This window comes from Pelophylax lessonae (assembly GCF_965119305.1).
Source record: "Pelophylax lessonae genome assembly, chromosome: 6".
Taxonomy (NCBI): Eukaryota; Metazoa; Chordata; class Amphibia; order Anura; family Ranidae; genus Pelophylax; species Pelophylax lessonae.
This window is the reverse complement of record NC_138773.1, coordinates 272,383,556-272,396,037: the sequence shown is the minus strand read 5'-3', so window position 1 is coordinate 272,396,037 and position 12,482 is coordinate 272,383,556. Positions and strand designations below refer to the sequence as shown.

At 41.3% G+C, this 12,482-nt stretch overlaps 1 protein-coding gene across 2 annotated transcripts in view; it reads left to right on the top strand.

The window, feature by feature from the left end:
• Positions 1 to 3,898: 3,898 nt before the first annotated feature.
• Positions 3,899 to 12,482, top strand: part of UPP2 (uridine phosphorylase 2) — a 53,222-nt gene continuing 44,638 nt past the window's right edge. For both annotated transcript variants that reach the window (XM_082262279.1, XM_082262278.1), the window contains exons 1-2: positions 3,899 to 4,054; positions 11,332 to 11,449. In XM_082262279.1, the coding sequence (XP_082118405.1) occupies positions 3,993 to 4,054; positions 11,332 to 11,449 (180 nt within the window). In that variant the 5' untranslated portion in view covers positions 3,899 to 3,992. The remainder of the gene's footprint in view (positions 4,055 to 11,331; positions 11,450 to 12,482) is intronic.

The window sequence follows — 12,482 nt, the reverse complement described above, 5'->3', positions numbered from 1 at the left end:
TGTAGCACTCTTTTGGTCTCATAAAGTTGGGGAATAAGGCATCTTCTGGTAGGCAACGCTAAAAAAGCATCATGCATGTTTCTTGATTCATCGCGGTGCATTGGCAATTATAATGAAAGGGCTGTATGCAACAGTTTGCTCCAGTATGGCTGGGCCATGAGGATTCCTGTACAGCAACAATATGCCAAAAAGCAAAGGAAAAATACTAGTAGACAGGGTTCAGTGAGTGCAGAGAGGCCATTGGGGTCAGTGGTCCCAACCATGCCTGCTCCTCCCTTCACTTACAAAATACGTGCACACTTTGGATTCTGCACATAATGCAACACCGTACTGCAGATCTATTTTCATCCTAGTAGACATTATACAGTAAATACTTAAAAAGAGGATTCTATTCCATTTCATTAAAAAAATAGAAGCCCAAAGGCTAGGTAGAACATCTAAAAGCTCAGTGTGAAATATCAGAGGATCCACCTCTGATTCTCCATCAGGCCCTGTGGGCTGGTAATGCTGTCCATAGCAATCTGCTGAATTGTTCTGCTTCTAAACTACATTAAAATGACATCTGCAATCTGACTGGTAGCCTTGGGCAACATACACTCTTCTCAATGGGGTGTCATTGGGTAGTGTAAAGCTTTATCAATTATGGCCCATTCATACCTGTGCAGTGGATTAACACAGATGTTTTATACTGCATGCTAACGTGTTACGTTATGGCAACCCATTCATTTGAATAGACTGCCTAATGCACAAAAACTGGAGCAATTACAATTTATGTTAGTGAATTGCATTGCAATGCATGAAACTATGCTAAAACGTGTGTCTGTCCGCAAGGTGCAATTGCACCAGTGTATGTAATGTGTTCATTGGTGTGCGCATCCTATTGCATTAGGGTGTGAACCCTAGAGCACAAACACACATGTGTGTATATGAGCAGAGCAGTGGATGGTGCCGGTAGGGCAGTGGGCAGTGTCAGTAGTTTTTTATTATTTTTTAATTATTTTTTACAAAAATATATTTTTTTTAATGATTTTTTTACAATATTATTTTTTATTACTTTTTTACAATTTTTTAGGAGCCCCATTTTAGGGCTTTGGTGAAATATCAAAGGTCTAAACAGACCCCTGATGTCTCACTTTTGAGAAACTGTGGACAGAGAATCCCCCTTCCCTTTCTCTGCAGCCTGCAGTAAACATACTTTACTATGCTTCAGTTAAGAATGAAGACAGGAGCGATCAGTACAGATCACTCACTTTGTTCATTCAGAAAAGGAGGGGCCAGTTAATAAAATATTTACCAGCCCCTCCCTGCTCCTTAGAGGAGCTGCAGGGGGGAGACATGAAGCAAGAGGAATCGGCACTGCACAGGGTGATTAAGGATTGCACACCCAGGACACTCTGTGCGCACGCATATGAATGTGTCACTGCACTTTAACACGCATGTTCCCACAATGCATTAGTGTGAATGGCCACAGGTGGCCGTTTCTTCAGAGCGCATGCGCCAATGATGTCATCGGCTGCATGCAAAGTAAATATCTCCTTAACGGTGCAAGTTTAGGAGATATTTACAGTACCTATAGCTAAGCTTTATTAAAGGCTTACCTACAGGTAAAAGTTATAAAGGTGGGTTTACAACCACATTAACCACTTAAGCCCCGGAAGATTTTACCCCCTTCCTGACCAGGGGGTATTTTGCGATTTGGCACTGCGTGACTTTAACGGACCATTGCGCGGTCGTGCAACGCTGTACCTAAACGAATTTGACGTCCTTTTTTTCCCACAAACAGAGCTTTCTTTTGGTGGTATTTGATCACCTGTGCGATTTTTTGATCATGCGCTATAAACAAAAAAAGAGCGACAATTTTGCAAAAATAACAATATTTTTCAAATTTTTTTTATATGAAATTCCCCCCCAAAAAAATGTAAAAATCAAAATTTTTTAACATTTTAGGCCAATTTGTTTTATGCTACATATGTTTGGTAAAAAAAAATCGCAAAAAGCGTATTTTGATTGGTTTGCGCAAAAGTTATCGCGTTTACTAACAAAGGGAAAGATTTCTGTCATTTTTGTTGTTTTTTTTTTAACGCGTAATGGCGGCGATCTGCGATTTCTTTTGCGGTACTGGCGGTGGACAGATCGGACCCTTGACTGACATTTTTGACACTTTTGAGGTTATCAGTGACATTTCTACAGTAATCAGTGCTATACATATGAACTGTTACTGTAAAAATACACTGGTAGTGAAGGGGTTAACTTTATTTGAGAGGGAGGGGCTGTGTGTGTCCCTAGGGGCGTGATTCTAACTGTGATTGGCTGTGGCTTGAGGTGTAGGAACAATGATCAATGGTCCTACATAGTAGAACCGTGTGATCATTGTTTCTACACCGGGGAGAATGACAGGTGGCTTGTTTACACTAGCCGCCTGACTTTCTCCCTCTCCCCCCGACAATCGCCGGGTCAGCTGGTCACACGCGCGGGGGGGGTCCGTGACCGAGCGGGAGCGCGCCTCCGGCGGTGTGCGCTCGCTCCCCAGAGCCTCACAGGCTAGCGACATAGACCTACGTCACTCTGCCTGTGAGGGGCTGACTGCCCCAGTAAATATACTGTGAGCAGTCGGCAAGTGGTTAAGATCAGTTTGGAACTTATTTGAGATATCAAAGCTGATCTATAACTAATCACTAAAATCCCATGTTTATGCAATAAAACATTAAAGTTGTTTTCAGTTCTTCTAAATCTGCAGCTTTCAGCGTTACCTGGTGATCCTGCCATAAAAGTCCTTGTTCAAGCACTTCTTGCATACCTCCAAACTTTCTGAGATTGAAATGAGGGACACCTATAAGCAAAAGTACAGTATGTAGGCATACGACACACCCTCTGCCATGCCCTCCTTAAAGGAGAATTCTACAAAAAAAATGATTGGTTAAACCCACAAGTGATTTTTTTTTTTACCACTACTATGCCTTTATATTGGCCTTAGGAATGTACACATGCAGACATTTAGAAATTGGATGAAAGGTTTAGCCCTGTAAAACACTTTTTGATAGATAAGTAGTGCATTTTATATACAACTATATAGATCAGATCAAAATGAAGGACAAATGGGACAGAGGGACTTTGTTCCGAATCAGGGACAGTCTCTCGAAATCAGGGACAGTTGGGAGCTATGCTTCTTGTTATAGGATGACAAAAGTCTCCACACTGTGCTTCTTCATTGCCACCCTGTTACATGAAACCTTGGCAGTACAAGAGGCTATGCCAGCAAACATTGCTCAGGCATGGTCTTCCATGGTCTCTGGAGGAGATTAGCAGCACAGATATGGAAGAAGGGATGAAACATATCACTATTTTAAACTATATTATAGAGCTGCTTAGCTGTCTTGTTCCCCCTAATCCATACCTGACCATCCAGATATGTCTATGCATCTCTAAAGTATGATTACCATTATTTATAATCAATACCAATATTTAAATGGTGATCATCTCCATCCATAGATAATTCCACATTCTCACCTAGGATCTGACAGCATCTTCCCAGGATGTCCTATTGCAGCAATAGAACTAATGATCTTGAGTGACCTCTAATGGCCATAAAGTAAACTGCCCAGAAACAAAAAAAGACTGGGTTCACATAAAATTGACAAATGTGTTAAAATGGAATGTTATTGCTGTCTATCATTGATGATGTGGTTATGTTTTGTTTTGTGTTGTAGTTAATCAGTTACATTTTTCTTTGCACCCAGCCTAGAAATCCTAATCCTTCAAAAAAGGACTAATCAATAACCAGGAAGAGGGGGGGGGGGGGGTAGTTAAACAATCAGAGACAACGCCTCCACCTGCCCAGCCAACCAAAAGCTTCAATGAGACGTATCCCATGTGATTTCATGCCACCTTTAAAGACACCCCAGCTGATGAGGTCAAATTAATGGTACATGCTGGAGGTGCAGGATCTGGGAGAAGGCTCTGTAGAGAAGCAAAGGCGGCGCTGGAGATAAGCGATGGCTCCAATCATAGCAGATAACAGCACTTCCAATTTGGATGAGAGAGACAATTATGAAAAGTAAGTGTGCAGGAAATTCAGGGAATATAGAAGAAATGTGTATTGGTGTAATGTAATCTACCTTGAGCAGTGTTTTTTCTTATTCTATACAGTCCTCTGATTACACAGTAGTAGCTGATTGTCTCTGTGCTTGGCTCCCAATATACATCATGCTGGAAGGGGATACTGTTTGTATCATTCATACACATACATCCGATACTGAAACATTTCCACTATCCTACCACTTATTAAATGGGAACTTCAACAACCAATCAGCAAAGCACTCACTGATGTAAACCAATGATCATTAGCATGATTATTATGGGGTATAATAATATTTTATTGTAACTCATTATTGCTTATGGAGTGGTCAGACATTGTCTAAGGCTGCCCATACAATTTCCTTGTACAATTTTCCTTTAGATTTACCAAACCCATATAATATGTAGTCAAACCTAAGCACTTTCAATGTGTATGCAATTGGGCAGGCCCTTGCACTACATAGTTGAAGGTAAAGCTAAAATACATTGCATAAGAAAATTGTATAATGTATGGCCAGCTTAATACTTGACATTTTAACCCAACACTTTAATTGCTTTGTGACAATGAAAAAAACCACTGATGAACAATTAACTGCACTGAAGAAAAGAATCAAAGGGCCAGTCCACTACTTCAGTTTTTGTTGAAGAGTTAAAGTATAACTCATGGCAAAACATTCGATTGGGATTAAAACCCCTTTCAAGTTTATATTGCTGTCTGTGCCCCCAGATGGGAGTTTCACCCTCTCTATTTGTCCTGTTTACCATTATCTTTTTTTTATTTTTTATTCCAAAATGACCATTATCTGGTTGTCACCAGAACAAGAATAGGGGGGAAATCTTCTTCTAATGGGGACACTAGTCCTAGTGACAACCAGGGACTCCTTCACTTTGGAGGTTTGTCCTCGCACTTCCTTTTCTAACTATAGGACGGGAAGTGAAGGGAAATCTAAGTGGACACAGATAACTAAAAATATAACAGGGTCTGTATTTCTTTTACTCTACCCAAAATTAAAAAAAAGTTTTGCTTTTGGTTCTACTTTAAAGTGCATCTAAACTCAAATACAAAAATTGATTGAATTGCATTTTGCTGGTCCTTAGATGTGGTGGCTGCATTCGTTTTCATCATTTTTTTTTCTTGTAATTCTTCCATTAACTAGCTTCCTGTCCTAGGATGACAACTGTACAGAGCAACATTGTCACAGGACAGGGAATGTGCTATGACTACATAACTCCTCTCTCTTGTCTGCATAACAGGGGAGTTGTTTTGTAGTCTGTGGAACTATCAGGGAACAATGTTAACTGATAACAGTCCAGAAGCAGAGGGCACAGGAAGATTTCTGGTTGGATGAAGCTATGTTTATATTTTTTGCACTTTTAGAACAGACATAATAATAAATAGAGCAAAAGAGAGCAAATAAGGCATTTGTTGTTAAGATTTTACATACACTTTAAATCACCTGAAATCACCTTTAATGTCTCAGGGGTCTCTAATGGTGGCCATATGCGGAACAATTTTATGTACAATCATATTGCTGATCAATTTACTGTCTGGGCGAAAATGTCAGAAGCGCAAAACGATTGGTCAATATACTTAAAGATTATAGCGAATTATCTGCAAACAATTGCATTTCCTGCCCAGAAAGATCCGAATGTTTCAATGAAATCAATTGCTTTTGTTTAAAATTGGTCAAATGCACTATGTCTCTTTTCGATAATTCATAGATTCCATCACATTGTCTGATTCTGTAAAAAAGGTTGGATCTGATCAGTATGAATATGGCCACCATTAGGGTACATTTAGATCTAAGTGTGTGCATTTTTTTTTTTGTTGCACTAGCCAGGTGTGTTGATGTGTCAGTGTGCATCTTCTTTGTGCTTTGATATATGTTATTTCTTTCTGCATTTCCAATGCTTATTTGAAGTTAGGATTTGGAGTGGATAGTTAACGGCCACTAACCAACATTTGTTCTTACCTATTGCCCACGCATCAAAACTTGTTACTTGTGTTTCAATGTATTGCTGTTGTCTTTTATGGGCCTTTTATGGGCATTGCACCGCAGCATAGAAGTGGAAGCAGGCACTATTTATATTATGGAGAAGTTGGACACAATCATTTTTGTATGTTGCCACATATGCATTAAAATGCAAAAGAGTTAATAGCCCCCAACTGTGAGATATCTTGTCTTGGGTTGGGAAACATTCAGACCTGTCCACATGCTAAAATGCGTGTGCGCAAGTGTGAGGGCTGACACATCACATTGTTAAAATGTATCACATAGCTTTTCTTGATCTACAATATGCAGATCAAAGCAGCTCAGTGGAAATGGTGTAAACAAACTCTTAGGCTGCGATTGAATTGCGCAATCCTCCTTAGATCCATCACCTAATATCTGGTGCAAGGGCCTGCCTAATTGGGTACAAATTGATTGGATAGATTAGAGAAGTCCTTACATTACATAGTTTTGGTAAATGGTATTAGGTAAATGTAAGGTTGATTGTACAGAGAATGTAATGTGTATGATAAAGTGCATTCACTATATCTGGTCCCCCACAGTATACAGAACATCGAAATGCAATTATTTTACTAAATATAAACTGCTAAATACCTTTTTCTCATCAGCAGTATACGTATAGCAGTATTGTGACTTCTATCAGCATCCAGCTGAGCACTAGTTAAAGCTTGTAGGAGTTTTCATTCTCTGACTGTCCTATGAGGCTGCAGTACGCCTGACCCTCTGTGTGGACATTGCCGATTGGCCCTGTGCTGATTACATGCACCCTTCCCAAAAAAAGAAAAAAAAAAAACATCTCTAGCTAGAAATACCAAACTGAGCATGTGCAGAGTGCCTCCTAGGTGTTTGTACTATCAGCAGATGGATTGGGGACTGTGAAAGAAGGGGCGGATCAGAGAAGACAGGATCAAGCAGTCTTTGTACACAATGCACAGGATTAACCCCTTAGGTTCAACAGTGAGTTTACAAGCATGCTTTACTGCATAAACTGACTGATTTTACTGTTGTGGGTTTAGTCACACTTTAAGCCTTAGGCAGTCCATATCCATATCTGGTTCTGTCATCCACACATCCGGATGGGGGAATCACTCCTGCTGAGCTATTGTATTCTGACCGTGAGGAAACTTCCCTGCCATCCGAATACTCTCATCAGCGCTGTAGTCTATAGCCTGCAGTGCTGATAGAGCAGGGAAAATCCGACAGGCTGATTGTACAGAAGTCAATCGGTAGATCAACTTCTGTTCAACCACAGTGCCCATACATGAATCAAAAATCAGCTGGTCCCTGCTAAACCAGTCAGATTTTGATCCATGCATGGGCACTGTGGTTGAACATAAGTTGATCTACAGATCAACTTCTGTACAATCAGCCTGTCAGATTTTTCATGGCCTAGCAGCACCGCAGGCTATAGACTACAGCGCTGATGAGAGTATTCTGACGATGGGGAAGTCTCCCAGCTTCTTAGGTTGGGACTCTGCAATTGTCCACCTGGGAGCTTTTTGTGTGCCAGCATTTGTGTTCCAGAACCTAATTTTGTATTCTTCATCATATACAATAAATAATCCAGCCAAGAGGATGGCAGTCCCACAATTAGTATGTGAACCCAGGATGCCGGTGCAGAGATTTGTGCTGATTATCACTAAAGGTAAAAGAAAATTCTCACATTTTGAGAGGCCCTCCAGATCAGGAATAAAGGCAATGGTGACACTAGTTCTGGTGACAATCAGAGATTTCCCTCACTTTGGAGAGATTTTCTCTCACATCCTGTTGTGGTCACAGCACAAGAAGTGAAGGGAAATCCAAATGCAGACTGTGCAGTGTACAGGATCTCACATGTTAAAGCTAAGCTCCAGGATACGCAAATATTGTTTAAATACAAGATTCACGTGTATTTTTATTTGAATCTGAATTCTTTCCACGTAGAAGAGACCACATGGGCACGTCAAGCAATAAATAACAAATTACGTGGAACAGTTATAGAACCTTCTGATGGGATAGGTTTTTCCTTTAATCGTGTAATCCTTTTGACCATGGGTCACATGCTTGCAAGTAAGGCACAATTTCTTCCGGCATTAGTACATGCCTATAAGAGGAATGAGATATGGCCTTTGTATAGAAGATTGAGATTGACTTTTCAGTTTGCTGGGGGCCACCATGTTTTTAATATTCCTGGCTCTTCTATGCGCGACTTTGGGCCTAGATGGTAAACTCTCCCTAAGATGTGGGTCCTCTAAGAGGATGGACCAATGCTTAGTTAACACTTGTTCCATTTTCTTAAATGTATTATGAAATTGTGTTACAAACCTTGGTGTGGTGGACTGTGTATCAGGTATGTCTTTCTTATTCCGTGCGTGACCTCTCAAATACATACTATGTGCTGAATCCAAGAGGGGTTCAGGAAAGGCTTTAATAGCAAATTTATGCTTCAACAGCACTCTGTTCAGCATAATCCTCATCGTTGGTACAGTTTCTCCATAGCCTACAATACTGACTTTTTGGGATATTTTGGATCCACCTAGGCTGGTGACAGCTCTGAAAATGTAGGGATAAGTTGCTGGCCATGGGCTTGGTGAAATTTTTGCCTTCGCTTTTACCCTCTTTATGATACAACATGAGGTCCAGAAATGCTAATTCCACAGGGCTGGATACCGAGGTGAAAGATAGGTTATATGGGTTGACATTGCAGTGACTGACAAACTCCAAAAATGAGGATTCAGGGCCATCCCAAATGACCACAATGTCATCTATATATCTCTATAGAGAGATATGGATTATTCTTCCAAATATAGTTGGCTTCCCACATACCCATTGTCAGATTGGCATAGCTGGGGGCAAAATTTGCCCCCATAGCTGTGCCATTTGTTTGCAAATAGAAATCCCCATCAAATTCAAAATAATTGTGGGTTAGACAAAAACTGGTAGCGTCCACGATGAATTGGGCCTGTGCTGGGTTTATGGTAAAGGAATCCATGAGAGATATGGCCTGAAGACCTACGGAGTGGGGGATGGATGTATACAGAGAATTTACATCCAAGGATGCCCACAAATATATGGGTTCCCAGTTGTAGGGTGCCAATAGTTCTAGCATATTTTTATCTTTATTTTCATTTAATTTTAATTTTTATTATTTTTTTACTTTATTTATTATTTTTTATTTTATTTTTTATTATTATTTTTTATAATTTTTATTTATTTTTTTTTTTGTTTTTTATTTATCGGTGATATTATTATTTTTAATTCCATTCCTGTGTTTGTGATTATGTAATTTCACAATAATCATGAGTGTTGCGCTCTTTTATGTAGACAGTTTCCAGTGTGTGATTAACTTGTATTTTAATTGTTCCTCCTTGTTTTATATGAACCATGCACAAATAGTAATCTCCCATCTGCATATAGTATAGTGTATCGCTAGCCGTCCCTTTTGTGTTTATTGCGGTGTTATCTGTGGTTCCTAGGACCCAGTTACTGTGCACCGGGTTTTCTCCTATATATTCCCTTGTCTAAAATGGCGCCATTGAGGCCTGAGGAAGGAGCGCATGCTCCGCAAATGCGTCAGCACCTGCGTCATTACGTCACATCCGGGAAGGGATGTTGGAGAGTGCCCCTGCGTTCCAGCTACCAGGAAGCGCCAACATTCACCGGCTGTTACTGACTACCTGAGACCGCCGGAGCCACCCTGAATCGCAATACCGGATGGACAGCCCACTAGCGTGAACACTTAATGCTCCTTTTGCATACTCGTTTGTGAGTATATTGGTGTATAATACTTATTCCACATTAAATCTTCTTACTGCACTTAGAGTGGCACCTGTGTTCCTTTTACAGTACCAACAGGGGGGCAGTCAGCCCTGGGTGCCACACATTGGGGGGTGTCAGATCGATGTCGCCCGCTTTGACAGCTTTGATTTGCCGAGCTCCCGCAGACAGTCACACAAAGTTCCACCTCCTGGATCGGCTCCTTTGATAGACAACATACTAGTCCAATGCCGGGACGTGTGATGCCTATCATAGGAGCCGATCCAGGAGGTGGGACTTTGTGTGACTGCGAGCGTTGTAAACACCAGGCAATTCAAATCAAAGTTGTCACAGCAGGCAATCCCTGCTCTGTGTGATAATCCGGCTGGCTCTCCTCTCCTCTCCTGATTCCCTGCACTGGTCAGGCTGTGCTGATGGGCATTGGTGAGTTGAGGCTGCATTGATGGACACTGATGAGACACTGGTGAGGCTGTGCTGATGGGCACTGGTGAGGCTGTGCTGATGGGCACTGGTGAGGCTGTGCTGATGGGCACTGGTGAGGCTGCGCTGATGGGCATTGGTAAGTATAAAACACTCTTCAAATATGCTTTAAAATGCATGGTTTTCCCTTTTATGAACAAGAAAATAATGACGTTATGCTGTTGGGCTGGTAAAATAAAGATTTAGGTAAATACCTAGCCAATTACGTTGACACCACACCCCAATATATTAAGGTAGTATCAAAAGAGCAAAAACGGGGCTTTCATGGTGTTCACGCCTCTTTCAGAAGAAATTTAAGTACACAAATCTTAAAAAAATCTTTACTTTGTTCCAATAAAAAAGATCACAGATAAAATCAATACAATTCTATTGCACCAATAATTGAACAATCCAAGATTATCACCACCCTCAAACTAGGAAGTTCAACCCCCTCCCACAGGTCTGCTGTATAGACAGTATGACCAATGTAGATGGTGGCCAGCAGTGACAAACTCCTTCCGATGTGTTTCGCCTTTCTGGCTTCCTCAGGAGTATTTGGTAAAGAGGGTTCAGGTAGGTGACTATGAAGAAAAAGAAAAAACACACTAATACAAAAATCGACTTAATAATAGTTATGCTGTACACTGCATTCGTACACTGGTATAATAATGCTATGGGGCTGGTATGAAATTATTTCCAGGGCTGTTTTTTATTCCCAGTCCGGCCCTGGCAGCTACAGTATTTGAGGGAGCCTGGAGCTTCTCTTTATTGTGTGTTGCTATGAGTTGTGGTAAAGCTCGCTGTAACACTGTTACTGCAATGTGATGCGCAGCCCCTGGCATGAACGAGCCCTTACTGTGAATATGTTGTAATTCAGTAAAGATTCTATAGGCAGTTAATAAAATGTAGCTTTCTCAAATCTGTGTATTCCGGCTTCTAATTTAACAGTGCTTCCTAGAACTTTGGATTTTATTTTACAAGATTCGACATTTATTTTCTGACTCTTTGCTTTTGTATTTTTTACTGACAGCAATGGACTTGTAAATGTTAAAAACCCCCATCTGGACCTCTTACCCGAGGATATCCTCTACCACTTTGACTTGGGAACAAAAACTCATGACCTTCCTTCTATGTTTGGAGATGTTAAGGTAATCCATCTATTGACAGCTTGGGTGCTAGGAACTTAGTACTATAATTACTGACTACATTGGCAGCGCCTCCTGCTGGTGAAATTTGGCATTGCTGCTCATCTTTTAATATACACATCTCAAAAAAATTAAAAGAAAGCTTTGAAAACACATCAGATCTCAATGGGGAAAAATATCATGCTGGATATCTATACTGATATCGACTGGGTAATGTGTTAGGAAGGAAAGGATGTCACGTCGTTTGATAGAAATAAAAAGGATCAACCTACAGAGGACTAAATTCAAAGACACCCCAAAAATCAAAGTGAAAAAATTATGCAGCAGGCTAGTTTATTTTGCTGAAATTTCATTGCAGCAACTCAGAATAGTACTCAGTAGTTTTGTGGGCCCCATGTGCTTGTATGCATGCCTGACGATGTCGGGGCATGCCCCTAATGAGACGACAGATGGTGTCCTGGGGTATTTCCACCCAGATCTTGACCAGGGCATCACTGAGTTCCTCAACAGTTTGAGGATGCAACCTAGCGGCGTCGGATGGCCCGAAACATAATGTCCCAGAGGTGTTCTATTGGATATAGATCTGGCGAGCATGGGGGCCATTCAATGGTATCAATTCCTACTCTCGCCACATGAGGTTGGGCATTGTCGTGCACCAGGAGGAACCCAGGACCCACTGCACCAGCATAGGGTTTGACAATGGGTCCAAGGATTTCATTCCGATACCTAATGGCAGTCAGAATGCCATTGTCTAGCCTTTAGAGGTCTGTGCACCCCTCCATGGATATGCCTCCCCAGACCATTACTGACCCACCGCCAAACCGGTCATGCTGAACAACGTTACAGACAGCACCACATTCTCCACGACTTCTCCAGGCACTTTCACGTCTGTGACGTGTGCTCAGGGTGAACCTGTTCTTATCTGTGAAAAGCACAGGGCACCAGTGGCGGATCTGCCAAATCTGGTGTTCAATGGCAAATGCCAATCGAGCTTCACGGTGCCGGACAATGAGCACAAGGCCCCTAGAGGATGTCG